Below are 23,792 nucleotides of genomic sequence, written 5' to 3'. Positions count from 1 at the left end.
AGCTGATATTGTGGGAGCAAACAGCTTTTATCTAGGGAGACTCCATTATCATGTCTTAGACCAGACAGTGGAGTTTATCCCATGAATATCTCCGAAAAATTGAGTAATTACACAAAACTATTTTACATGACGTTGCACAAAGCCTACCATTAAAATGGTCACAAAGAAGCATTAACATGCATCTTTTTACTTTTGGGATTTCAGTGACAATGCATTTCTGATATCACTTTATTTGTGCAATTGTGTGTGATAATCAGTCTGCGCAATTAGTCACCATTTTCGCTTTATTTTCAGGATGCTTTAAATGCGCTTTAACCTCTCTTTAATTCCGAAATTAGTCCCAGTGTGATAAACTCCAATGTGTGTCGCATGGGCCATATGTGCCTTTGCTTTTGCTTTGAAACTCAAAGTAGTTCAAAGACTCTCCAAGAGTTCTTTTGGTGGCAAACACTAATGCATCCAACTGTTAGCATAAGTTTCTTTGGTGGTCAGCAAGGCAGCAGATGGTACCCAGCAAAAAAGCATCTCAGGGGTTATCCAGACTTTTTTAGCATAACAATGTGAAAAATCTCACTTGCATGTTCCAGTGTTGTTGTTCACACTATTTTTTTTATTGGAACCACATCTCTGTGAGTTCTGTTGCTCATATGCCTTATTACTGCAAATAAAGATGGAGTTGGTGATGCAGATGTGTATTTGGAACATGTTCAAGGCATGCAGAGGTTTATACAGCTTTATCCCGGGTCTATTCACATCAGTTTCACACTGTCGACAATGCAAATCTTTAAAAAATAATTCCGGGAAAAAACCCTGAGATCATTCTGGGTTAAGTGGTTTCTTTTGGCTTCCCACCCACAACTTACTTGCATGCATTTGAAATGCATGTGGACGACAAAGATTCACATTCTAGTGAGATTGTTTTCACCATCTGAATAACCCCTCAGCCCTTTTGCTGGTGGGGTCCAACATTCCTTACACAGCCAAGGTTAGAAATGGATCCCCAAACAAATTCTATTTAAACTGATCCTTTGGCTGGCAATGAAATGAAATCCCTATGGCTGGACATACAGCACACCTTTATTGGGGTACTTCTCCTGCCAGCTGAGGCCAATGGAAGATGGACTCCCAAGGACTATATGCAAAAGTTTCAATCACGACCTTGTTTGGTTTATTTTGTATTTCAACGGCAGGCGCTGGTTTTCTATCCAGAGCAACCAGTTGGTGTATCAGAAAAAGGCCAAGGTAAGGGGATGGGTTTTTATTTTCGTTGTTGTTTCTGGGGTTGGTACATGACATTTTTTTAATGGATTGAGAAAGGAGAAGCATTTAGGAATAAATGAAGTATGGCTGAAAGACTGAATAGGAGGCATTTCCTTTCCGTGAGCAAATACTTGTCCAGTCTTCTCCAACCTGTGACCATATTATCTGCAGATTAATGTGAGTTGTAGTCCAAAAGGTACATTTTCCAAGTGCTGCCTTTATCGGTGGCTGTTGGCTATGAAAACCTCCATTTCAGGGGCAGTATACCTGGAATGAGAGCCATCATGGTGTGGTGGTTTGAGCGTTAGATTATGGCTCTGGAGACCAGGGTTTGAATTCCCATTCAGCCCTGGAAACCCACTGGGTGGCCTTGGGCAAGTCACACTCTCTCAGCCTCAAGGGAAGGCAAAGGCAAACCCGTTGGACAAGGAGACCCGGTGATGCAATTGCCTTAGGGTTGCCATAAGTCTGAAATGACATGAAATCACACGCCTTACCAATACTGATAAGCAATGCTTTATGTGGGATTCTGGGAATTAACATTCCCCAAAAGTATCTATTCCAAGATATGTGTGCTTTGTGCATATGTATGTATGTATCAGTGCCCATCCAGGATTGGAATCATGTCACTTTCCAGATGTTATTGGATTGCAACTCCCAGCATCTCTATCCTGTAGGGAGGAGAGCTGGGAGTTGCAGTCTAGCAATAGCTAGACTATCCCTCCCTCTGCGTATGTATGTATCAGTGACTACTAGATGTCAAAGCCATATAAAACCTCCATTATAGAGGCAGTATATCTGGAAATACCAGGTCATGATGCTGCAGGGGTTTCTGACAGTTACTGTCTCAAAAAGTAATTTTTTCAAGGTGTATGTTGGATGAGTGATGTCTAGGGGAATTGTTTTGTTATCTGAAGAAGGGAAGAGAAATGGCATGTGTTTAGTATTAGAGATGGGAATGGGGCTTGATGGTATTTGGGGGAGGGAGGAAGAGGCAGGGTTGAGGTTTAGCTCCCCAACTTGCTTTGTTCTCTTTCTTTCTGTCCATGTCCAGGATGCTCTGACAGTCGTAGTGGAAGACCTCCGGTTGTGCACAGTGAAACCGTGTCCCGATCATGAACGCCGGTTCTGCTTCGAAGTGGTGTCGCCCTCCAAGTGAGTCTCTGGGCAGGATCTCAGAAATGGAACTTGCCCCTCTTCCTAGAGTACGCGGCTGGTCTGGTCCTGAGTTCGAAAAAAATAACTTTCTTTGGACAGTAACTCCCAGAATCGTTTAAAAGACAAGCATAGTTTAAACCAGTGGTCCCCAAACTGTGCTCTTTAAGGGATTTTGGACTTTGGCTCCCAGAATCCCAGACTGTTGGCCAACAGGGATGTAGCCAGGATTTTAGGAAGGGGGGGTCCAGCCTAAGTGCCACCATTATAATGGGGCTTGGGCGCGGCGGCACAGCAGCACGCACCATTCATTTTTCTAATGGAAGGGGGGGTCCAGACCCCAAGAACCCCCCCCCTTGGCTACGTCCCTGTGGCCAACGTGGCTGAGGCTTCTGGGAGCTGAAGTCCAAAATCTCAAAGGGCACAGTTTGGAGATCACTGGTTTAAACCAATCAGACTCCATTAATTGACTACAAAACATAGTAAGCGATGGTTGACACAAGTCAGGTTTTGCAGCCTGCATCTAGACTGTAGAATTAATGCAGTCTGACACTGCTTTAGCTACCATAGCTCAGTGCTGTGGAATTCTGGGAGTTGTCTTGGGGGGGAGGGGCAGGTCACACTCTCTCAGCCGCAGAAGATGGCAGCGGCGAACTCTGTCTGAAGAAACTTGCCGAGAAAAGTCCATGATAGATTTGCCTTAAGGTCACCATAAGCTGGAAATGACCTGAAGACACACAACACACACCCCCCCACACACACGGGGCACCAGAGCTCCCTGATGGAGAAGGCTAAATATCTTGCCAAACTACAAATCCCAGGATTCCACAGCATTGAACCATGGCACTTAAAGAGAAGTGCAAACGCGGCTATAAACCAGCAACAAGCAATGATAAGCTTGGTTAAACAAGTCTGGTTTCAGAAGCCAGTAACAAACCATGATAAGAGATGCACAACTGGCTAGGGATTCTGGGAGTTTAGAGTCCAAAGAAAGCTTACTTTTCTAAACTCTGGTTTAGTCATATACAGAATGCTTTTTTAGAGTAGCAGGTGAGCCTTCCTAGTGTTTCCAGAGGATTCTTAAACTCTGATTGTGGTGCATTTTCAACAAGGGCCAGCGTGGTGTAATGGTTTGGGTGTTGGACTAGGAATCCTAGCTCAGCCATGGAAACCCAGTGGATGACCTTGGGCAAGTCACACTCTCTCAGCCTCAAAGGATGGCAGTGGCAAACCCCCTCTGAAGAAACGTGCCAAGAAAACCAAGATTTACCTTAGAGTTGCTATGTGTCAGAAATGATTTGAAGGCATGCAACAACAACAAAAAGCAGGACGCCTAGTGGGGTGGGAGTAAGGAACTGATCTCCCTTCGTTTCCACGACTGTCTTTTGCCCTGCAATCTTTTTGGACAGGAGCTGTCTTCTGCAGGCAGATTCGGAAAGGCACCAGCAAGCCTGGGTCTGCGCAGTTCAGAATAGCATTGCGTCCGCTTACAATGAGGAACGGCTAGAATTATCTGGTCAGGTAAGGCCCCCCAAAACTAGGAGCCCCTGCTTTGTCTGGGCATTATAGTAACCTCATCTTTCCTACAACTGAATTACTTGTCCTTGAATGTAATGTTTTCCCCCTTTATTCCGCTTCTGCTTAAATGCAGGGTTTTGGGGTTTGCTTTTCAATGAAGTTATCCTGGTCTTTCTTAACCCAGAGCTTTGAAAAGTTTTGGACCATAACAGCCAGAATTGACTGGATGGATGGTAGTTTCCACAGGGCTTGGGCATTTTTGGGCACAGTATAGTGGGCCCTTTGTATCCACTGGAGTTTGGTTCCAGGACCCTTCCGTGGATACCAAAATCCATGGATGTCCCTTTAGATACAGTGGCTATCAAAATGGTTTCCCTTGTATAAAATGGCAAAATCAAGGTTTGCTTTTTTGGAATTTAGACATTCTTTAAATATTTTCAAGCTGTGGATGCTTGAATCCGTGGGTGAAGAATGTGTGGATATTGAGGGCTGACTGTAGTAATTTCTCATCTCTGGTGTAATGATTTGAGCATTGGACTCTGGAGGCAGGGTTCAAATCCTCATTCAGCCATGGAAACCCACTGGGTCACCTTGGGCAAGTCACACTCTCTCAGCCTCAGAGGAAGGCAAAGGCAAAAACCTTTTCTGAACAAATCTTGCCAAGAAAACCCACAATAGGTTTGCCTTAGGGTCACCATAAGTCATAAATGACTAGAAGGCCCAAAACAACAAAGCCTAGAATTGTGTTGCCATTTTTTGCTACTGCATCACCCTGTTGGCTCATGACCCCAAGATCCTTTTCACATTTCTGAACTGTATGTTGAGTAAAATCACCTGCAGCCTTTTGTTCCTTTTCCTCGCAGCCCTTGGAACGGACAGTGTCCCTCTCTGCGGCCACGCTCCAGTCCCCTTCCAGCCGGAAACTTCGGGGCGGTGTGGATAAACACGTGGTGGATCAAGTGCAGAGGCTGGAGGGGAATGCACAGTGTTGTGACTGCCGCGAGCCGGCCCCCGAGTGGGCCAGCATCAATTTGGGCATCACCCTTTGCATCGAGTGCTCTGGCATCCACAGGTGGGGATGCTGGGAGATGCACAGTGGGAGTGATACCTGATGTTTGCTTCCTCTCCTGGTCCCTTCCTTGCTCTTAGAAGAGGAGGGGCTTGAAGCAGGTGGGAGGAGCCTCAGAGGCAAGGAGGCAGGGATAGCCTTCTCCAACCTGGTGGGGATGATGGGAGTTGTTGGACCTGGCTGGGGATGATGGGAGTTGTAGTTGAACGCATGAGGTGGAGGTTAGAGGATGGGAGGAGTCTGTCTCCAAAAGGGTCAAAACTAGTAATAAGGATTGAGTGGGGCTTGGGATGGGTGGGAGGAGCCAGGGAATAAGGGGAGGGGCTTAGGCAGAACCTGGAGGGAGGGTTTCTGTGCTCCCTACTTACCTTGTTTCCTCCTTGGTTTCTCCCTCTCCATCTTCGCACAGGAGCCTCGGTGTTCATTTCTCCAAGGTGCGATCGCTGACGCTCGATTCCTGGGAACCTGAACTTGTGAAGGTAAAGCAGGGAGGGATCTGCCAAGAGTTTGATATCAAGCAATGAATAGCTAAAATCCTATTTAAATAAAAAGGTCTTTGCTTGCTTGCAAACAAAAGGTAAAGAAAAGGCCACCGTAGCTCCCCCTTAGAGAATGATCCATAGCTTGGGGCAGCCACCAAAGAGTCCTCACCAAACATGCCTGAGCCTTTTTCGCTCTTCTTTTACTTCTGTTGTTGTTGTGCAGTAACACCCTAAATCCACAAAATAGCAATACCTTTAATTGGCCAATCAAAATGCACAAAATACATAATGCAGGCTTGCAAAAATTATAAAATGGCAACGTTCATCTGAAATTCCGAACATTACAGCATTGGCCCTGGAACGGGCCACTAGCGTTCCAAAATGGAACATTCTGGGGATGGGAGGCGGTGGGGAATGGATTTTACCGCACAGCGAGAACGCTGCCACCGCCACCAACCATCTCCATCCCGTTCCGGATGTCTTCCCCAGGGGGAGATTTCCGGGAACGCTTCTCAAAATTTCATAGCTTTCCAGAGTCTATGAGATAAATCTTTTGATGTTGTTGTGTGGCTTCAAGTCTTTTCCAACTTATGGTGACCATAAAGTGAACCTACCATGGGATTTTCTTGGCAAGATTTGTCCAGAAGAGGTTTGCCATTGCCTTCCTTTGAGGCTGAGAGAGTGTGATTTACCCAAGATTACCCAGTGGGTCATCAAGATAGCAATCAAACCCTGATCTCCAGACTCATAATCCAATGCTGACACCATCTATCTGCTTTTATCTGTTTTGGCTTGTATCTGTTTTAATCTTCTGAACTGCTTGAAATCTCAGGCATAGGTGAAAGACAGATCAGATTATGAAGCACAACTCTCTCTCATCCTTTGCAGTTGATGTGCGAATTGGGAAATCGTGTCATCAACCAGATCTATGAGGCTCGGGTGGAGGAGATGAACTTCAAGCGGCCACAGCCTGGCTGTTCACGGTAAGATCTCCCGCTTTTAAAAAAGAAGTATCTCAGATCTGGACTTCCGTCCCACTCCTTTGCCAAAAGGTCCAGCCATTAAAGAGCCTCGCCTTCAACACTCACAAACACACCCCAAAACCCACATCCTTTGTTGTTTTGGTTCCAAGATCCCCCGCGGATAACAAAATCCATGGATGCTCAAGTCCCATTAAATATAATGACATAGCAAAATGATGTTCCTTATAAAAAATGGAAAATCAAGGTTTGCTATTTGAAATTTATAGTTTTTTTGAACATTTTCAAACCGTGGATGCTTGAACCGTGTAAAAAAAATCCGTGTATAAGAAGGGCCGACTGTACTAAGCTTCCTGTGGGATTTCTTGTTTTTCCTACCTAGGGCAGAGAAAGAGGCCTGGATCCGGGCCAAGTACGTGGAAAAGAAATTCATCACCAAGTTCCCCAAGGCTGGGTTGCGAATAAATCGAGCCAGAGACACTGGGGGCTTTGCGAAGCCCCCCAAACCGTTCCCCAAACCCAAGCCTCCCCGACAGACCCGAGGGACTGCAGGTAAGGGAGGAAATCCAAAGCTTTGAGTGGACATATTTTTCTTTTGGATTACAACTTCCATTTGCCACAGTGGTTGATGGATTAACAGTCTCGGCATCTATCAAAGCAAGGAGGGGGGTTTAACTTTCTTGTAAGCTGCTTTGCACCTCTTCTTGGAAGGAACTGAAATTGAATATTATTATTATGCATGTGTGTTGAATATATATATATATATATATATATATATATATGGGCAGGTTTTGGGGGCAAGCTTATGGATTTTAATAAGACCCGTGGATAAGTGGAGGGTAAAACTTGGGGCCAAATTTTTAAAGAAAAACAATGTCAAAGAATTTAACAGAATCCCAAGAGGCATAACTGTTTGTGTTCATCCTAAAAACTGGATGGATGAGAAAACAGAGTGGGGCCAGTGCTTCCAGGACAGATTATACTTTTGCCTTTCACTTTTAAAATAAGAGTTAAAGTACAGTACTAACATTCACCTGTGGATCAATCGACTCTGGTTCTTGGGAGCAATTTTTTGACTAAAGTTTCTAGACTTATACATGAGTATATACAGTATATATTGAATACAGTACGGACCACAAAATTCTGCTTTCTCATTTATCTCTCCCTTCTCTCCTTTTTTCAGGCAGTACCCCAAACCGTTCAAGCCCCATTCCAGGTAGGGCTGCTGTAGTCCCCAAATTTCTGTTGCTCGTTTTGGATATTTTGTGTTGTGTTGTATATATGTATCTTTTAAAATTATTGTAAGCTACCATGAATACCACTTTGGGAGAAACGTGGGATATGAATCCCTTAAATAAATTAATAATCTGGTTTGACATCACTTTAACTGCTATGGTTCAATGCTATGGAATTCTGAGAACGGTAGTTTCTTGTGCCGTAACAATCTACAATTCCCAGAATTCCATAGCATTGAGCCATGGCAGTTTAAAGTGGTGTCAAACTGCATTATTTCTGCATTGTGGATGCATAATGCAATTATTTGCCCTCCTTTTTCCCCTGTGTCCTTCCCATAGTGCAGGATGGGTGAGATATTTAGCCTTCTCTATCAGAGAGTTCTGGTGCCACAACAAGCTACAATTCCCAAATTCCATAGCATTCAGCCATGGCTGTGAAAGTCATGTTAAACCGGATTATTTCTGCAGTGCGGGTGCAGCCATAGAGGGTGTCTCTCCAGAACAGAGATGATATATAAGCCATGCCTCTCCACCCTGGATACCATTCAGATGTGTTGGACTACAGCACCCATGTACCCCTCCCCATTGGGATAGTGAGGTTTGTAGTCCAACACTTGAGGCTACCTAGGTGGTGCAGATATAGCAATAGCAAGTACATTCCTATGCACCGCATATCAGTGCACTTAAGCACCCCCAAAGCGGTTTACAAAGTGTAGGCTAATTGCTCCCAACAATCTGGGTACTCATTTTAGTGACCTCCTTGTAATGATGCAAGCCTGCATCGAGCTTGAGCCCTTTTGCCGGTATTGAACTCGTGAGTGGCTGCAGTACAGGCATTTAACCATGTGCCACCAGATAGGCTGATGTGAGTGACGTGTATTCCTTGTACCCTTTGGTTGATATGCTTTTTCTCTGGACGTTATCAGATCAGGGAAATTGGAAGTATAATCCAGTGGCAATCCTAATGCATTCATGGGGTTTAACATTATTGCATGATAGACTACCACATGCAATTTTGGGCAGTGGGAAGTCAGTCCAAACGCAATCATGGGATTTCATGTTATTGCGTGAGAGGTGATCACACACAATTTCGAGCAATGGCAAGCTATTTTAGGGCAATGGAAAGTCCGTTTGAACACAATTCGAATTCACATAAATTTGCAGAACTTGCGAATTCACATGAATGCGTTCTGGTCCCACTTTCTTTTCATTCGAAATTAAAAGAAATTCCTCCCGTGTGATAAACTCCTCTGTCTTCCCAAGGATCCCCACGAGAAGGTGCAGTCCCAGCTACTGAGGATCTCCAGAGTCTGCATCCAGGGGCCTTGCTCTACCGCGCAGCCGCTGCTCCCCCCAGCTTGCCCACAATGGCGGATGCCTTGGCCCATGGCGCGGACGTCAACTGGGTGAACGCGGCCCATGAGAGTCGTACCCCTTTGCTCCAGGCAGTAGAAGCCGTGAGTTTGGGGAGAAGGGTAGGGATGGGGCATGGCACCAGCAAGTGGGAAGGGCTTGATGGTCTCAAATTTTCCCTTCTTACTGGTTCTACCAATCTCTTTGGGGTTTTTTTATACCCAGAATTCCTTGTTGGCTTGTGAGTTCTTGCTGCAAAATGGTGCCAACGTCAACCAGCCAGACAGCCGGGGCCAGGGCCCCCTCCACCACGCCACCGTCTTGGGTCACACTGGGTACGTCTGTGACATCGTTTTAATTAAAAAAAGAGAGAAAAGTTCAAAATTAAATATAGTACTCCTATTAGTCTGAGTAGGTTAGAGCTTTGGAAATGCGGTAGGCTCTTGGTATCTGCTGGGGTTTGCTTCTAGGACCCGCTGTGAATAACAAAATGCATGGATGCTCAAATCTCATTATATATAAGGTATTATTATTATTATTATTATTATTATTATTATTATTATTAAACCCTTTGGTATCCCTGGGGTTTGGTTCCAGGACCCTCTGTGGATACCAAAATCAGTGGATGCTCAAGTCCCATTATATACACTGACATAGTAAAATGGTTTGTTATATAAAATAGCAAAATCAAGGTTTGCTTTTTGGAATTTATATATTTTTGCGTCGTTCAACGCTCAAACCACTAAGTCATGCTGGCTCCTCTGTGTTCTGCCTGGGTACCCCTAAACAAGTGCCAGATATCCCATTCTAGTATTGTCAAGTCAGGATAACAAAAGGGGACTGGCCTGCCTTTCAGGGCTGTTGTAAGAATTCTTTTTGCAAAAATACTGTCTGCAAAACTGTCCAAAATGCTTGATCCATGCACCTCTTATGGTGCATCGCAGGAAAACATCCTTCCAGAAGACTTGTTTCCTCTTCCTTCCTTCTGCTAGGCTGGCATGTCTGTTTCTCAAACGTGGCGCCAACATGAATGCGGTCGATGGGGAAGGGAAGGACCCCCTCAGCATCGCCATAGAGCTGGCCAACGCCGATATCGTCACCTTGTAAGACAAAGGGACGGGGGGTCCCAAGGATCAAAAAGATCCCTGTTGTCAAGGTCCTGGATGGCCTGATGGGCATTGCAGTCCAACACCTGGTGGGCTGTGTGGTTCCTGGCCCTTGGCTATGGGGAGGTCTGCCCTCTCTGTTGTGAGCTACAATGGTTTCCCTTTTATGTCTCCCTCTCTTTGCCACCAAAGGTTGCGGTTGGCCAAGATGCGTGAAGCGGAGCTTGCCTTGGGTCAGTCGGGTGAGTGTCCACCTGGTTTGGTAGGATGGGAAAGGAAGGGGAACTCTGGGATGTGAGAAGGGGGTTGGTGGTCATAACCCCAAGTTCTTTATTCATTTGGGTTGTTGTTGTTGTTGTTGTTACTCTTTATTTATATAGCACTGTAAATTTACACAGTGCTGTACATACAGTCAATTAAAATAGATAAAATAAACCTGCCTATGGTGTACATTCTATGAAAATAATTAACTATAATACATATAAGTATATGTTAACATTCAATAAAATGTGGCAGAAAACAAATTAAATTAATTAAAGCTGGATAGAACATCTGGGCAATGCCCATCAAGACTTGTGGCGAGTCTCGGCCTCTGTTTTCTCCATCTGTAAAATGGAAATAACAGGGACCCCCATCATAGTTAGGGCTGGGAGACCAAACAAGGGATGGACTGTGTACCTTTGGCTGGTTGCTTTAAAACTGTGGGATTCTGCAGATGTTTTGGATTCCAAGTACCCAGAATCCCTGACCATTGCCTACTGGGGATTAGGGGAGCTGAAGTCCAAAACATCTGTATGGCAAAAGCTTGAGAACCACTGCTTTAAAATAATCCCTTTTTAAAATAGCTCTGTTCTTACAGGTCCCAAATACACTGCAGGAATAATGCAGTTTGTGACCGCTTTCACTGCCCTGGCTCAGTGTTAAGAAATAGTAGTTGGTTGCGGCACAAGAGCTCTCTGACAAAGGCGGCTAAATATCGCGCGAAACTACAGTTCCCAGAATTCCCTGGCACTGAGCCAGGGCAGTGAAAGAAGTCTCAAACTGGATTATTTCTGAAGTGTGTTTTGGACAATAGAGTCCTTCAAAGAATCGTGGTAATTCTAGTTAGGAATGCAAAGGATTGCACTGTTAGGAAAAAACCTAGCCATCTCCCCCCAAACTACAATTAATAATAATAATAAACTTTATTTATATCCCGCCTCTCCCTATGGATTGAGCCGGGTTATAATAGCACAAATACATCAGTAAGATACATAATACATACATAACCAACACTACATAATCCCTTGTCCCTCTACTTTAAAACAAAAACAGCAACATTATAAAGTATAGGCTAAAATTAGTTAAAATAGACATAATTGAAGTGAGACATCTTGGCATTTCCCAGAATTCTCCAGCTATGTAACTACCAAAGGCTGTGAAGGCATTGTCTCAGTGCATTTGTGGGGTCATTTTCTGGGGTGTGGATGATCAAAGCTTGGGAGAAGTTACTTTTTTTATTCTTGAGAAAGCATCCAGAACCTCCAAGCTAGCTTGGCTGACTAGGGCATTCTGGGAATTGTTACTTAAAAAAACACTTACTTTCCCAAACTCTGTGGATGAAGACGGTGGGTTTCTTTAGTGGACAGGGTGCATCATTAAGTCATCACCAACTTGTTCTTTGCGGATGCTTCTTCCAGGAGATGAAACGTATCTTGACATCTTCCATGACTTTTCGCTCATGGCCTCCAACGATCCAGAAAAGCTGACCCGGCGGAGCTACGACCTGAAGCTGACAACGTTGTGAAAGATGGACGGAAAGACCACAAAACACCCGCTATGCACCCAGAGAATGAGTGTGTGTGGATAATGGGCATGAGATTCATTTCCAAAAGCTGCAGGGACAGAAGCAGGGGACCTCTTCGCAGGAAAAACATCCCTGTTTTCTCCAAAATTGACATAGCCTCTTGTTTTTAGCCCCGGCCGTTTCAAGGACTTTGCGGGGAGGTTTTTTCTTTTTCTGGGGCCAAGGGAATGGCAGTGAGGAATTATTATTATTATTATTATTATTATTATTATCATCATTATAATTTTATTTTCTTATATCCTGCCTTTCTCCCAATATTGGGACTGAAGGAAGAACTGAGCTTTCCAAACGCTCCACTTGGGACTCTTTCTCTCCCCATTTTATTTATTACTTGGAGATGGGGTTTAACCTTTATTCCTGAGGTTCTCATTCCCTCTCGGTGGATGAAAAGTGGACAAGTTTTATTCACTTCCTAGCCTTGGTTTGCCTCCTTTCCGGTGCAGTTTTTTCACCTTCTTATTTATTGTCTAGGGACAGGATAAAATGTCAATTGCTTGTGTTCTCATTTCCCTTTGATGGATGAGCAATGGACAAGTTTTCTTCCCTTCCAAGCCTTGGTTCTCCTCCTTTCCTGTGCAATGAAGAGGCCATGAAGGCCTATTCCTCCAGGGAGGGAAAAGGGATGCTAGAGGAAGGCTAACAGATTAAACGGAGGAAGAAAAGAGGTAATCTTCCCAAATACAGGAAAGGTACATGCTCCCTGTCTGGAAATGTGCATTGAGACATCTGGAAGCACACTGTCTGGGCTTGGAATCCATTCTGCAAACAAGGGACCAATTTGCCTGGAAGCTTTTGCAAACTTCTTTGGTTTCATATATGACCTGTCCGATCTTCATCAGTGTACTTTATGTTAAAATCAACAATTTTGTTTTTTAACATTTAAATGTCCTTCTGGCCAAAAGGGCTTGAAATGACCCGCTCTACAGATACAAGTGTTTTAATTTATTTTCTCTCTTGTTTGGTTTATTAAAAAAGGAAAAGAAAGAAAGAGGGACGGAGGCTTAAAAACCTGTCTTAAATCCATTGCTCAGACCTGGAACCCTGCTCCCAGGTGTAAGGAGTGTGTGAGGCTCAGGCAGTATCTCGTGATCTCTCTCATCCTTTAAGAAAGAATTTGCAATGGCTCCCCAAATGCTGGGACAGTGAATCCGCTCTGGATTTTAGTTGGAACATCGAAGGAGATCCTTGCAGGTGCAGAACCTCATCTGGCTGGGGATAGATTTTGCAAACTTGGGCAGCTTCTTTAAATTGGAAACTCAGATCTGGAGGAGATTCATTGCCCCCCAAGACAGATGCCACCCCCAGTTGGCCTGGGAAGTATACATGGGCTTGACCATATTTTTTCCTAACAACAACCCAGTGAGGTAGGCATTCGGCTCAGAAAGGAGGAGGATGGCTCATGAGTTACTGAAGCCAGAGCCTCAGTATTACAGATGCAGTCGGCCCTCCACATCCACACCTTCCAAGCATCCATGGCTTGAAAATCTTTTTTAAAAATATATATTCCAAAAAGCAAACCATGATTTTGCCATTTTATAAAAGGGACACAGTTTCACTATCACAGTGTATTTAATGGGACTCGAACATCCACAGGTTTTGGTATCCATGGGCAGTCCTGGAACAAAACCCTAGAGGATACCAAGGGCTAATAATAATAATAATAATACCCTATTGTCTATCATGGGACTTGACCAACCACGGATTTTGCTATCCACAGGGGTCCCTGGGCCAAACCCCAGTGGATACCAAGGACCACTATAGCATTATGTTTGTAATGTGTGTTTGGGGTCTAGGGGGATGGAGGAAGGGAAGTTACATTTCTTAAGCAATGCAAGTAGTGGGAACGCACACTTCACAGCCAATACTAGGATGGTCTGGAGAGGCCACGGGCCACAAAAGAGCCACGTATGGCCCACATTTTGCCCACTCCTCATATCTCAATGGGAACAGGTTGTTTTGAAAGGATAATTTTCCAATATGAGGGACAGCTCCATACAATGCAAGTGGAAAGTTTTCCAATTCAGTCCCCAGATGGGAAAATCACTATGCCTGAGGTCAGGTAGACAATGCAAGATGTGTGGGGTTTCTGTGTGTTTGCTGGATCTCTCTTGGTGTGAGGCCATTCCCAATATTGTCACAGAATGGTTGGCCAGGTTCAGCCAAATAAAATTTGGGAGCAGAGCAGGGCTTTTTGCATCTCCAATCCCCATTTCACATGACCCAATAGATCTTTGTGCATGCTCAGTAGCACTCTCATGCATACTCTGGGATGAATTCCTAGGATATGGAGTGAAGATGTTCTGAGCCCAAAGCAGATCCAAGTTTATATTAAATCCTGCCCTATATTGAGAGAGTAACAGGCCCAGCTGTATCACTGTACTACTAGCCTGTATCACTTCTGCAACCTTGCTACCTTTCTATTTGTTGACAATTGTCCCTTTTAAAAGTAAAAGGGAGCAGGAAGAAATTCAACTGGTGCAGCATGGGAGTCTTGCAAGCTAGGCCATGTGTCTGCAGAGGTGCAGCTGAGAAAAGTGCTGGAGCCTTTGTTGGAAAGGCAGGCATGTGGCACACCTTTCCTTTAAGAATGGGGATTGGTTGTGCTTTTTTAAACCCTCCAGGGTTTGTGCCAAGGGGTGCCCATTTCATGCCACCTGGAAGGTTGTTCATTTCAGCTTCTCCTGGGGTCTGTATGCCTTCGGAGACCAGTGGACTCGATCTGTTCCTAGAGACCTGCGCTGCAAGAACAACACTCATCAACATTAACCTGTTGCAGGTAAAAACATGGTATAGTTATAGTTTTTTGGGGGGCTGCGAGTAACAGAAAGTTTCGCACCTTCAGATTTGAGGAAAGAAGCAAGCAGTAAAATCTGCAGATATTCATTGCTGGTTGTTGGGTTAGTAGAAATAGCTTCCTTTGAATGAGGGGTGCATTTTATTGACTCCTGCTTCTCATCCTCTAGGCCAGTGGTTCTCCAACGCTGGGTCTCCAGATAGTATGGACTCGCTCTGAGAAGCCCTGGCTGGGAGGCCAATGGGGATTCTGGGAACGGAAGTCCAAAACATCTGCAGGGCCAAAGGTTGAGAACTACTGCAGGGGGAATGGTGTGCTCCTTTAAATGGCTTTAAATGGATTGCAGCTCCCAGCATTCCTTAATCATTTGACTAGACTGTGTAACAGTGAACAGTGACCAAATTATCAATGGGGAATTTAATTAGCTCAAGGTCAGAAGAGGAGGCCTGTTTCTACACCTCAGATGGGATCGCCCCTTCGATCTGTATACCAGGAACTAGAAATCCAGAAATGAGGCAGAGGCTCTAAGTACAACCAATGTCTCTTTTATTGGAAACAGGGATTCAAACATGCAGGCACATACGCTCATACATTCATACAAGACTCAGGAAATAACGTAGTAAATGTGGGATAGATATTAGGTTTTCTAATGGAAATACTCACCTGATGTAGAAGTTCTATCTTAGTATGTCCAATTTGTGTCTGGGTTTGCAGGTCTGCTTAATATGTAAGGTTTAGCAAACAAGTCAGAGAGAGACTCTGACTCAAACTGACATAGCTGTTTTCCTGTCAGCAGTGAGAGTGGCTACCAGCAGTGAATGGCTGGCCACAGCACATTCCTAAATTTGGGAGACCCTTTAAGGGTTTAACAGGGTCTCTAGACAAAGGGCAATCAAAGGAAACTATTTGAACTTAGGTCCATGTTTTGATCTCACCAAATGTTTCTGACCCAAATGGCTATGCAAATGCCATTCCTTTGATTCAAATGGTTCCCCCTCAATCACAAAGAGAGACATGATAGCATCTTTAAGGCAGCTCCTGGCATGATCTCATCAAAGCTGGGAAAGGAAATTCGTTTACATATCAAAACCCATGGTTTCCCCTTGTTTCAGTGGGAACCTGTTCTTTTCAGATCACATGCTAGGGCCATCAGGTCAAGATGCACTTTTTGATATCAAGATGCAGGTCACAGATTATCATTTGGATATATTAAAAAGGTGTAGATCAATGCCTATCAACTGGCTATGAGGCTGATGGGTCTTGCAGTCTGATGGGTCACACAATTCCTAACCCTGCTTTAAGCTGCCTTGAATCCCGTTTTGGGAGAAAGGTGAGATATAAATCCCATCAATATATAAAAATAAATCAATGTAATCCCATCCCTAACCACCACCAAACCTGGCTTGGAAAAGATGCATTTCCAGATCAGGAAAAGGGAATCATTTGGAGGATTATAACTTTTTAAGAGGCTCTCCTTGCTGGTTGGATGGGAGTTGTCCCCAAAAGTAACTTTTTCCAAACTCTTCCCCCTGCATTGAAATTTAGGAATTTTAGAATTTTGTGTAAAATTATCAACTACATTCCTTCCTTCCCCAGTTTCTTTGTCTTCTTCTCCAAACTGATCTTTTCCTACTCACTGGTCCATATTCCCGTCTTGGCTATCTTTCCTTCTCTATTTTGTGGTAATCCAAGAATAAGAACCATCATCCCCAGCAGTCTTGTGTTGCTATTATTGTCAATATTGTGCGTTAATTAAAAAAACCTGGTTATTTTTCCATACATGACACTTCCCATTGTCCCCACCTTGAAAAACTAAGATTCCCAGGCAGGTTGGGTTACAGCATCTCCGCACCTTCTTCCCCAACCGGTTCTGGATTATCCCTTGTTTATCTGTGCTAAGTATTGAAACAACTCCTTTTTAAATCTGGTTAGCAGGCTTAGCAGTGGTTGCTCCCTTAAAAATATATATTTAAATAAAAATGTATAATCAATTTATTATAAATTAATGTTATTAATTTAATGTATATCCCGCTTTTCTCCAAGCATGGGTTTCAAGGAGATATGCAACATCTTAAAAAAAATTAAGACAGATCAAACAAATAAAGGGGTTTGGTATTGTGTTATTGTTGGAGGTTTTAGGTTAATACACATGGAAAAATAGCAGGAAACTGAACTTCCCATAGAAGGAACTCCACATCTTGTGAGCAGAGACTGAGGGTGCATCTACATTGTAGAAATAATGCACTGCTTGAAGTGCTGTAGTTCCATCTAGTCATCCAGTCCATCCCATCTTCTGCCATGCAGGAATACATAGAGTCCTAGAGATGGAAGGGACCCCCAAGGGCCATCCAGTCCAGCCCCTTCTTCTGCCATGCAGGAATACATAGAGTCCTAGAGAGGGAAGGGACCCCCAAGGGCCATCCAGTCCAGCCCCTTCTTCTGCCATGCAGGAATACATAGAGTCCTAGAGAGGGAAGGGAACCCAAGGGCCATCCAGTCCAGCCCCTTCTTCTGCCATGCAGGAATACATAGAGTCCTAGAGAGGGAAGGGAACCCAAGGGCCATCCAGTCCAGCCCCTTCTTCTGCCATGCAGGAATACATAGAGTCCTAGAGAGGGAAGGGAACCCAAGGGCCATCCAGTCCAGCCCCTTCTTCTGCCATGCAGGAATACATAGAGTCCTAGAGAGGGAAGGGAACCCAAGGGCCATCCAGTCCAGCCCCTTCTTCTGCCATGCAGGAATACATAGAGTCCTAGAGAGGGAAGGGAACCCAAGGGCCATCCAGTCCAGCCCCTTCTTCTGCCATGCAGGAATACATAGAGACCTAGAGATGGAAGACATCCCCAAGGGCCATCCAGTCCATCCCCATCTTCTGTCTTGCAGGAATACATAGAATCTTAGAGATGTAAGGGACCACCAAAGACCATCAAGTCCAGCCCCGTCTTCTGTCCTGCAGGAATACATAGAATCTTAGAGATGAAAACCTGGGATCTGTAGTTTTACAAGGTTTTTAGCCTTCTCTGCCAAAGAAGAACCAGTGTGGTGTAGTGGTTTGAGCACTGGACAATGCCATTGGAGAGCAGGGCTCGAATCCCAGCTCAGCCATGAAAGTCTCTCCTTGCTGGCTGTTTGGGTGACCTTAGGCAAGAGGCACACTCTTTCAGCTTCAGAGGATGGCAATGGGAAATCCTCTCTGAAGAAACCTGGCAACAAAACGCCCTGTGATAGGGTTGCCACACTGCATTTGCCCCTATTCACCAGCAGCACTTCCATCTTGTCGGTATCACCTTATATGTGACTGGTGAGCTTTAAGATTTGCATGATAGGCCTTTGTCTTGATCCCAGCACCACCCAAGGCACATCTAATGATGACAGGGTGCATCTACACCATAGAAATAATGCAGTTTGACACTGCTTTAACTGCCACAGTTAATTTAATTTCATTAAGGCATCACCTCTTCAAATAGGAATTCTGCCCATGCCTTGAAATTTCCCTTCAGTCCCCAAAGATTTAGCATTAACTTAAAACTGAAAGCCAACATGACGAATGTTGCACTATGTCTCTGGAGTCCCCAGAGTCATGAAACCCAGTGGATGACCTTAGGCAAGTCGTGCTCTCTCAGTCTCCAGTTTCCATGCCCTTCAGCTTTTCTCAGATGAAAACTGGTCAAGATGGTTAAAGGCTGTAGCAGTTTGCTTTTGCCTGAGCCGACTTGGAAGGATGTGATGCCACCTGCTCCTCTCCTAACCCCTCTATTGAGCTAACTGAGTTCAAACTACTTGTGTACTTTGGAGCAACTGCAGTAAGCTGAGGACAAAGGGAGAAAGTAGGAGGATGAGTAAGAAACCAGGATGTTTTGAAACCAGCTGAAAAAGTGGGAGATAGGTTCCATCTGCAGGGCAAAAATAATGCAGTTTGACACTGTTTCAACCATGATGGCTGAATGCTCTGAATTCTGGGAATGATAGTTTGTTGTGGCACTAGAGCCCTCTGATAGAGAAGGCTCAATGTCTCTCAAAACTACAATTCCCAGAATTCCATAGCACTAAGCCATGGCAGCTGAAGCGGTGTCAAACTGGATTATTTTTGCAGTGCAGATGCAGCCTAAGTGGTTGGACTCTTGGGACTGCTGGAGGGAATATAGTTTTACATCAGTGGAAGAGGAATATTGTGTGCATGGGATTTATGTCTATAGTTTGTCAATGCATAGTATTTTCCCCCCAACTACGGTTTGTTCAGGTGTCCTTTGCACCAAGATGCCATCCTTCCCCCTTGAAGAACCCCCTGATGGAGGCTGGGGCTGGTTTGTCGTCCTTTCCGGATTCCTGGCCAACTCTCTTACCTATGGCATCTTGCGGTCACTAGGTGTCCTCTTTGAAGATCTGGTGGACGCCTTCAATGCTACAGCGGCTGAGGTTTCCTGGGTGACAGCCATTGCCTTGGCCATGGAACAATTTGCAAGTGAGTACAGTTGGCCTTCCCCATTTCACAGAATCATAGAATCATGCAGCTTTGACATTTGCAGATTTGATTATTTGCAGATTTGATTAATGTGTCATCTCTAGGAATCTCTAGGTCCTCCAGCACAACTGTATGGTCAACTTTCGTTGGACGTTAACCATAGAATCATACTGGAGGACTTAGAGATTCCTAGAGAGACAATTTCTCAAGGCATGTGTTGACCATAGAATTGTGCCCCTCCCCAATTTTGCATGCATTATCTGTCTCAAAATCATACCCCACATCAGACACTCTGCATGTGCTCAAAGGTGCTCTCTTGGCTCTGTCCTTCCTCCTCTCTCAATGATATCCATCCATTTCCATGCTAATCTTTCAATGCATTCTTGCCCAATTGGAACATCTGCAATTTTGATACCACAATTTCCAAAGCTGTGAAAATAATTCTGCTTCTTCACATTTGCCTTGTCCATCCCTTTGCAGGTCCGCTTGGCACGGCAGCCAGCATGCGCTATGGGGCTCGTCCCATGGTGATGCTGGGAGGACTGGTCTCCTCGCTGGGCTTGCTTTGGGCTTCCTTCAGCACCAGTTTGCTCCAGTTATACCTCTCCCTGGGACTTCTGACTGGTGAGTTGATGTGAGCTCCACCTTCTGCAGGCACTGCAGAAATAATCCCATTTGACACCACTTTAACTGCCATGGCTCAATGCTATGGAATTCTGGGAAGTGTGGCTTGTTGTGGCACCAGAGCAGAGTTTCTTCATCAAGCAAATATATTTAAAAAATCATACACGGGGGGGGGGGGGGGGGGGAGATGATGTTAGTGAGAAGCCTACATTTTGAAAATGTTTCTGTTCTCAGTTCAGGTGTTGCTGGAAGGGCATTAGCTGTGAGTGGGTGCAGTTGGTTCTTAATGCGTGAACCTTAACAACATCCCCTTTCCTAAGGACTTTATCACACAAGGCTGGAAAAGTGAGATTTTAACAGGATAGAAGCTTATTTGGCCAGTACTTATTACACAGCATCGTGTCCGTCCTGCTGTTGCCTTGCAATGCATTCTATTTCTTATTGTAGTGAACCTTTTAATTGACCTGGAAATCTCAGGGCCTGGGACAATCCTGAACTGGCAAGGGGCCACCTTATCTTGGATTGTGTCTGAATCTCTTTCCTTTCTGCCTTCTTCTTCCCCCAGGTCTGGGCTGAGCGCTGGCTTTTGCCCCCGTCATGGGCACGCTCTCCCGCTACTTCTCCACCCGCCGCTCCGTGGCCGTAGGATTGGCACTAATGGGCAACGGCCTCTCCTCCTTCGTTCTGTCCCCACTCTTGCGGCTTCTGGCCGAGTCCTTGGCCTGGCGTGGGGCCTTGCTTGTGACCTCCGCTTTGGGCCTCCACCTGCTGGTCTGTGGGGCTCTCCTCCGACCTCTGGCCTTGCGTGGGGAGCGGCTTGGCTCAGGTTCGGTGTTTGACTTGGGTCTTCTCACCCAGAGAGGTTTTGGGGTCTTCTCTCTTGGCGTGGCTCTCCTGGCAGCTGGTTACTTCATGCCATACGTTCACCTGGAGCCATTCGGAAGGGCGTTGGGTCTGCATCCTTACGAAGCTGCCTTTGTGGTCTCCCTCGCTGCCCTCTCAGATGCACTGGCCCGGTTCCTGGCTGGCTTCTTTGCGGACCGATGCTTGCTGTCCCCAGTCCATCTTCTGCTGCTGCTCAACTCCATCACGGGTTGTAGCCTCTTCTGCTTCCCACTGGCCACTACCTATGTTGGTGCCCTCCTCCTGGCCTTGCTCTATGGGGCCAGTGCAGGCAGCTTTGCCACGGTGGCATTTGGGGTCTTGCCAGAGCTTGTCGGTGTCACCCGCGTGATGAATGCCACGGGTCTCTGCCTGATGGTGATGAGCATCGGGGGGTTACTGGGACCCCCACTGTCTGGTAAGGAACAAAAGTGTTTTATTTCTCCAAATGCTGATGTCACTCTCACGCCACACTGATATGCTGCTTTGTCTGACCAGAACTCCTTGCAAGACCTTTGCAAGTTAGGATCTTGCTTAACCTGAGTTGCTTGACCTGAGTTATGCAAGACCTATGGCATGGAGGAGGCTGCCTTGTCTCATTATTCCCCCAAAAGCTGAATGAGAGATCTAGGACTGCCTTCCCTTGCCTGATGAGTCTCCAGAGATGTTGGCTACGACTACCATAACCCCTGATGAAAGTTGTAGTCCAATGTTTTTGGAGGGGTGCAACATCAAGGAAGGCAATTCTAGAATTTTACCAACTGTGTGTGTGTGAATGTGTGTGTGTGTGTGTGTGTGTGTGTGTGTGTGCAGGACACAATGGTGAAAAGCCTTCTCAGTTTTTTTGGTATTCAAAGCACATCATTGAAAAACATTATTCATTTAGATTGCAGCTGATAGCAGGATTTCTGGTCTTGTAATTCCAAAAAGGGGTCACATTTCCAAGCTCCATTATACTGTGTCTGAACATGCAGGTTCCATTTAGCTGTAGATGCAATAGAAAGCAAAGTTTTGGATTACAGTGGCCATGTTGGCTTGGTGGATTTGGGGAGTTGTAGTCTCAAACAACAAAAGCCCCCCAGAATAACTTTTCCTATCTCAAAAGGTACACTGCCTCTAAATACAAAGGTTCTATTTAGCTGTTATGGTTCATTGGAGCTTGGAATAGTTACTCTGGGACCATTTAAAGAGATTCCACCTCAACATTAGGAGGAATTTCCTGACAGTAAGGGCTGTTCAACAGTGGAACAAACTCCCTCGGAGTGTAGTGGGGTCTCCTTCCTTGGAGGTCTTCAAGCAGAGGCTGGATGGCCATCTGTCGGGGATGCTTTGATTGAGATTTCCTGCATGGCAGAATGGGGTTGGACTGGATGGCCCTTGCGGTCTCTTCCAACTCTATGATTCTATGATTCTATGATTCATTTTAATGACCATGTTGGCTTGGTAGATTTGGCATGCTGTAGTCCAAAGAAGGAGTTTTTCCAAGCTCTGTTTCTAACTGAAAAAATGATCTAGTCATAGGAGTTAGTGACACAGGGGACAATTGGAAGTATAAACGGTGATTAACTCATGATAATACTGCAATTGCGCTAATGGTGTCATCTCATGATGTTGAGATGAAACGCGATTAAAGTGCCATTATCCTTTGAATAACCAGGCAAGAAAAAGCAGCAAAAAATTCACAGGATTTTCTCGTGAATGACTTTTTGCTGTTTATTGCCTGGCTATTCCTTGGGTACTCATGGGATAATGGCTCAAGTGTTAATCTCATTTTAATTGCGTTTTAATGTCAGTTGCACCATTTTCACTGTTTAAACTTCACATTTTCCACTGTGTGATAAACTACATAATTTTGTAACTCTGTGATCTTCAGCAATTCTTGGAATATAATTTCACCCTTGATTTCCCATCTCCATCTGTCTTCATTGCTCTCCCATTTCTCTTCAGGCTTCTTGAGGGATATGACTGGAGACTTCACAGCCTCTTTCTTGGTTGGCGGAGCCTTTGTCCTCTGTGCCAGCATGGTCTTCCTCGCCCTTCCCTCTTTCTTTGCCAGTTGCCGTAGTTGTCAGAGTCGTAACAACGCAGTTCCCAGCATCGAAGAAGACTCTTGGACTCTTGGCTCAGCTCCCTTTCTGGGACCCGTTCCTGGCACCAATGAATGCTCCCAGATATGAAAAATGAACAATTCTAGATCAGTAGTATCTCTTGGCACAACTGCCCCAGGACTGAGTTACTGGGCAGCAGCTGCTGCAGACAATGGAGGTCTGTTCTCTTATCAGTCAGGATGCCGCAGAATGATATTTCTTCCCTTTCCCACTAGCAATCTCTGGCACAACAATCTGAAGCTGGATTCTCATTGCAATATCATTCCTCTTTGCACTGGATATTGCTTATAGGAGCAGAGTGGAAATGTTAGTTTGCTGCATCCCAATCCACAAGAGAAAAAACCTCCATTGCAATGGTTGCTGCAAGACTTTTAACATCAATATGTATTCCCTGCACTATTGCTGCAACCATGAATACAGAGGGATCATGAATATGAATCATTTATGGATGTCTAACTCTACCTTATGCATTTGTAATTGTGATCATGAAGTCCAGCCAATGTTTGGATTTGTCTACACAATTAAAATATGTCTCATTATATTTGAATAGAATGTGCTGATGCCACTTGCCATTTGGAGGACTTTGGGCTTTTTGCGGGGTTGTGCATGAAAAACTCCACGAACTCTGCAGAAAAAGTCTTCATGGTTTTTATTGGAGTATTTGCGAGTATCCATGATCAGGCTTGTGGTTATCTCTCTGCTTTGCATGCATTTGCATGGCTGCACATTTTTGGCAAAGAAAGGATAAATTGATGTGAATTTGTGCAGGAAAGTGATGACAAATATTGATGCAAATCTGTGGCTGTATCTATGGGTGTGGAGAGCTAGTGTGGCAAAGTGGTTTGAGCATTGGACTGGAACTCTGGAGGCAAGGACTCTCAGGCATAGAGCCTTGGGCAAGTCACACACTCTCAGCCT

At 44.9% G+C, this 23,792-nt stretch overlaps 2 protein-coding genes across 2 annotated transcripts in view; both read left to right on the top strand.

The window, feature by feature from the left end:
- ACAP1 (ArfGAP with coiled-coil, ankyrin repeat and PH domains 1) overlaps positions 1 to 11,944 on the top strand; it is a 28,483-nt gene extending 16,539 nt beyond the window's left edge. Inside the window, exons 11-23 of the mRNA XM_089479868.1 lie at positions 1,191 to 1,242; positions 2,315 to 2,415; positions 3,825 to 3,936; positions 4,797 to 5,005; positions 5,412 to 5,481; positions 6,373 to 6,467; positions 6,847 to 7,016; positions 7,648 to 7,680; positions 8,963 to 9,156; positions 9,278 to 9,387; positions 10,045 to 10,155; positions 10,351 to 10,400; positions 11,838 to 11,944. Of these exons, the coding sequence (XP_089335994.1) occupies positions 1,191 to 1,242; positions 2,315 to 2,415; positions 3,825 to 3,936; positions 4,797 to 5,005; positions 5,412 to 5,481; positions 6,373 to 6,467; positions 6,847 to 7,016; positions 7,648 to 7,680; positions 8,963 to 9,156; positions 9,278 to 9,387; positions 10,045 to 10,155; positions 10,351 to 10,400; positions 11,838 to 11,944 (1,414 nt within the window). The remainder of the gene's footprint in view (positions 1 to 1,190; positions 1,243 to 2,314; positions 2,416 to 3,824; positions 3,937 to 4,796; positions 5,006 to 5,411; positions 5,482 to 6,372; positions 6,468 to 6,846; positions 7,017 to 7,647; positions 7,681 to 8,962; positions 9,157 to 9,277; positions 9,388 to 10,044; positions 10,156 to 10,350; positions 10,401 to 11,837) is intronic.
- Positions 11,945 to 19,085: 7,141 nt separating this feature from the next.
- LOC149304329 (monocarboxylate transporter 11-like) lies at positions 19,086 to 22,943 on the top strand. The gene is made up of 4 exons (XM_089479869.1): positions 19,086 to 19,260; positions 19,741 to 19,884; positions 20,450 to 21,184; positions 22,714 to 22,943. Exons 3-4 carry the CDS (start codon positions 20,482 to 20,484, stop codon positions 22,941 to 22,943), a joined length of 933 nt encoding a protein of 310 aa, XP_089335995.1. The 5' UTR covers positions 19,086 to 19,260; positions 19,741 to 19,884; positions 20,450 to 20,481.
- The last annotated feature ends 849 nt before the right edge of the window (positions 22,944 to 23,792 follow it).

Source organism: Sceloporus occidentalis, unplaced genomic scaffold (genome assembly GCF_023333645.1).
Source record: "Sceloporus occidentalis isolate IW3139 unplaced genomic scaffold, rSceOcc1.0.p SCAF_14, whole genome shotgun sequence".
In the NCBI taxonomy this organism is placed as follows: domain Eukaryota; kingdom Metazoa; phylum Chordata; class Lepidosauria; order Squamata; family Phrynosomatidae; genus Sceloporus; species Sceloporus occidentalis.
The sequence above is the reverse complement of the archived record's forward strand: the minus strand, read 5'-3'. Positions and strand labels throughout refer to the sequence as shown.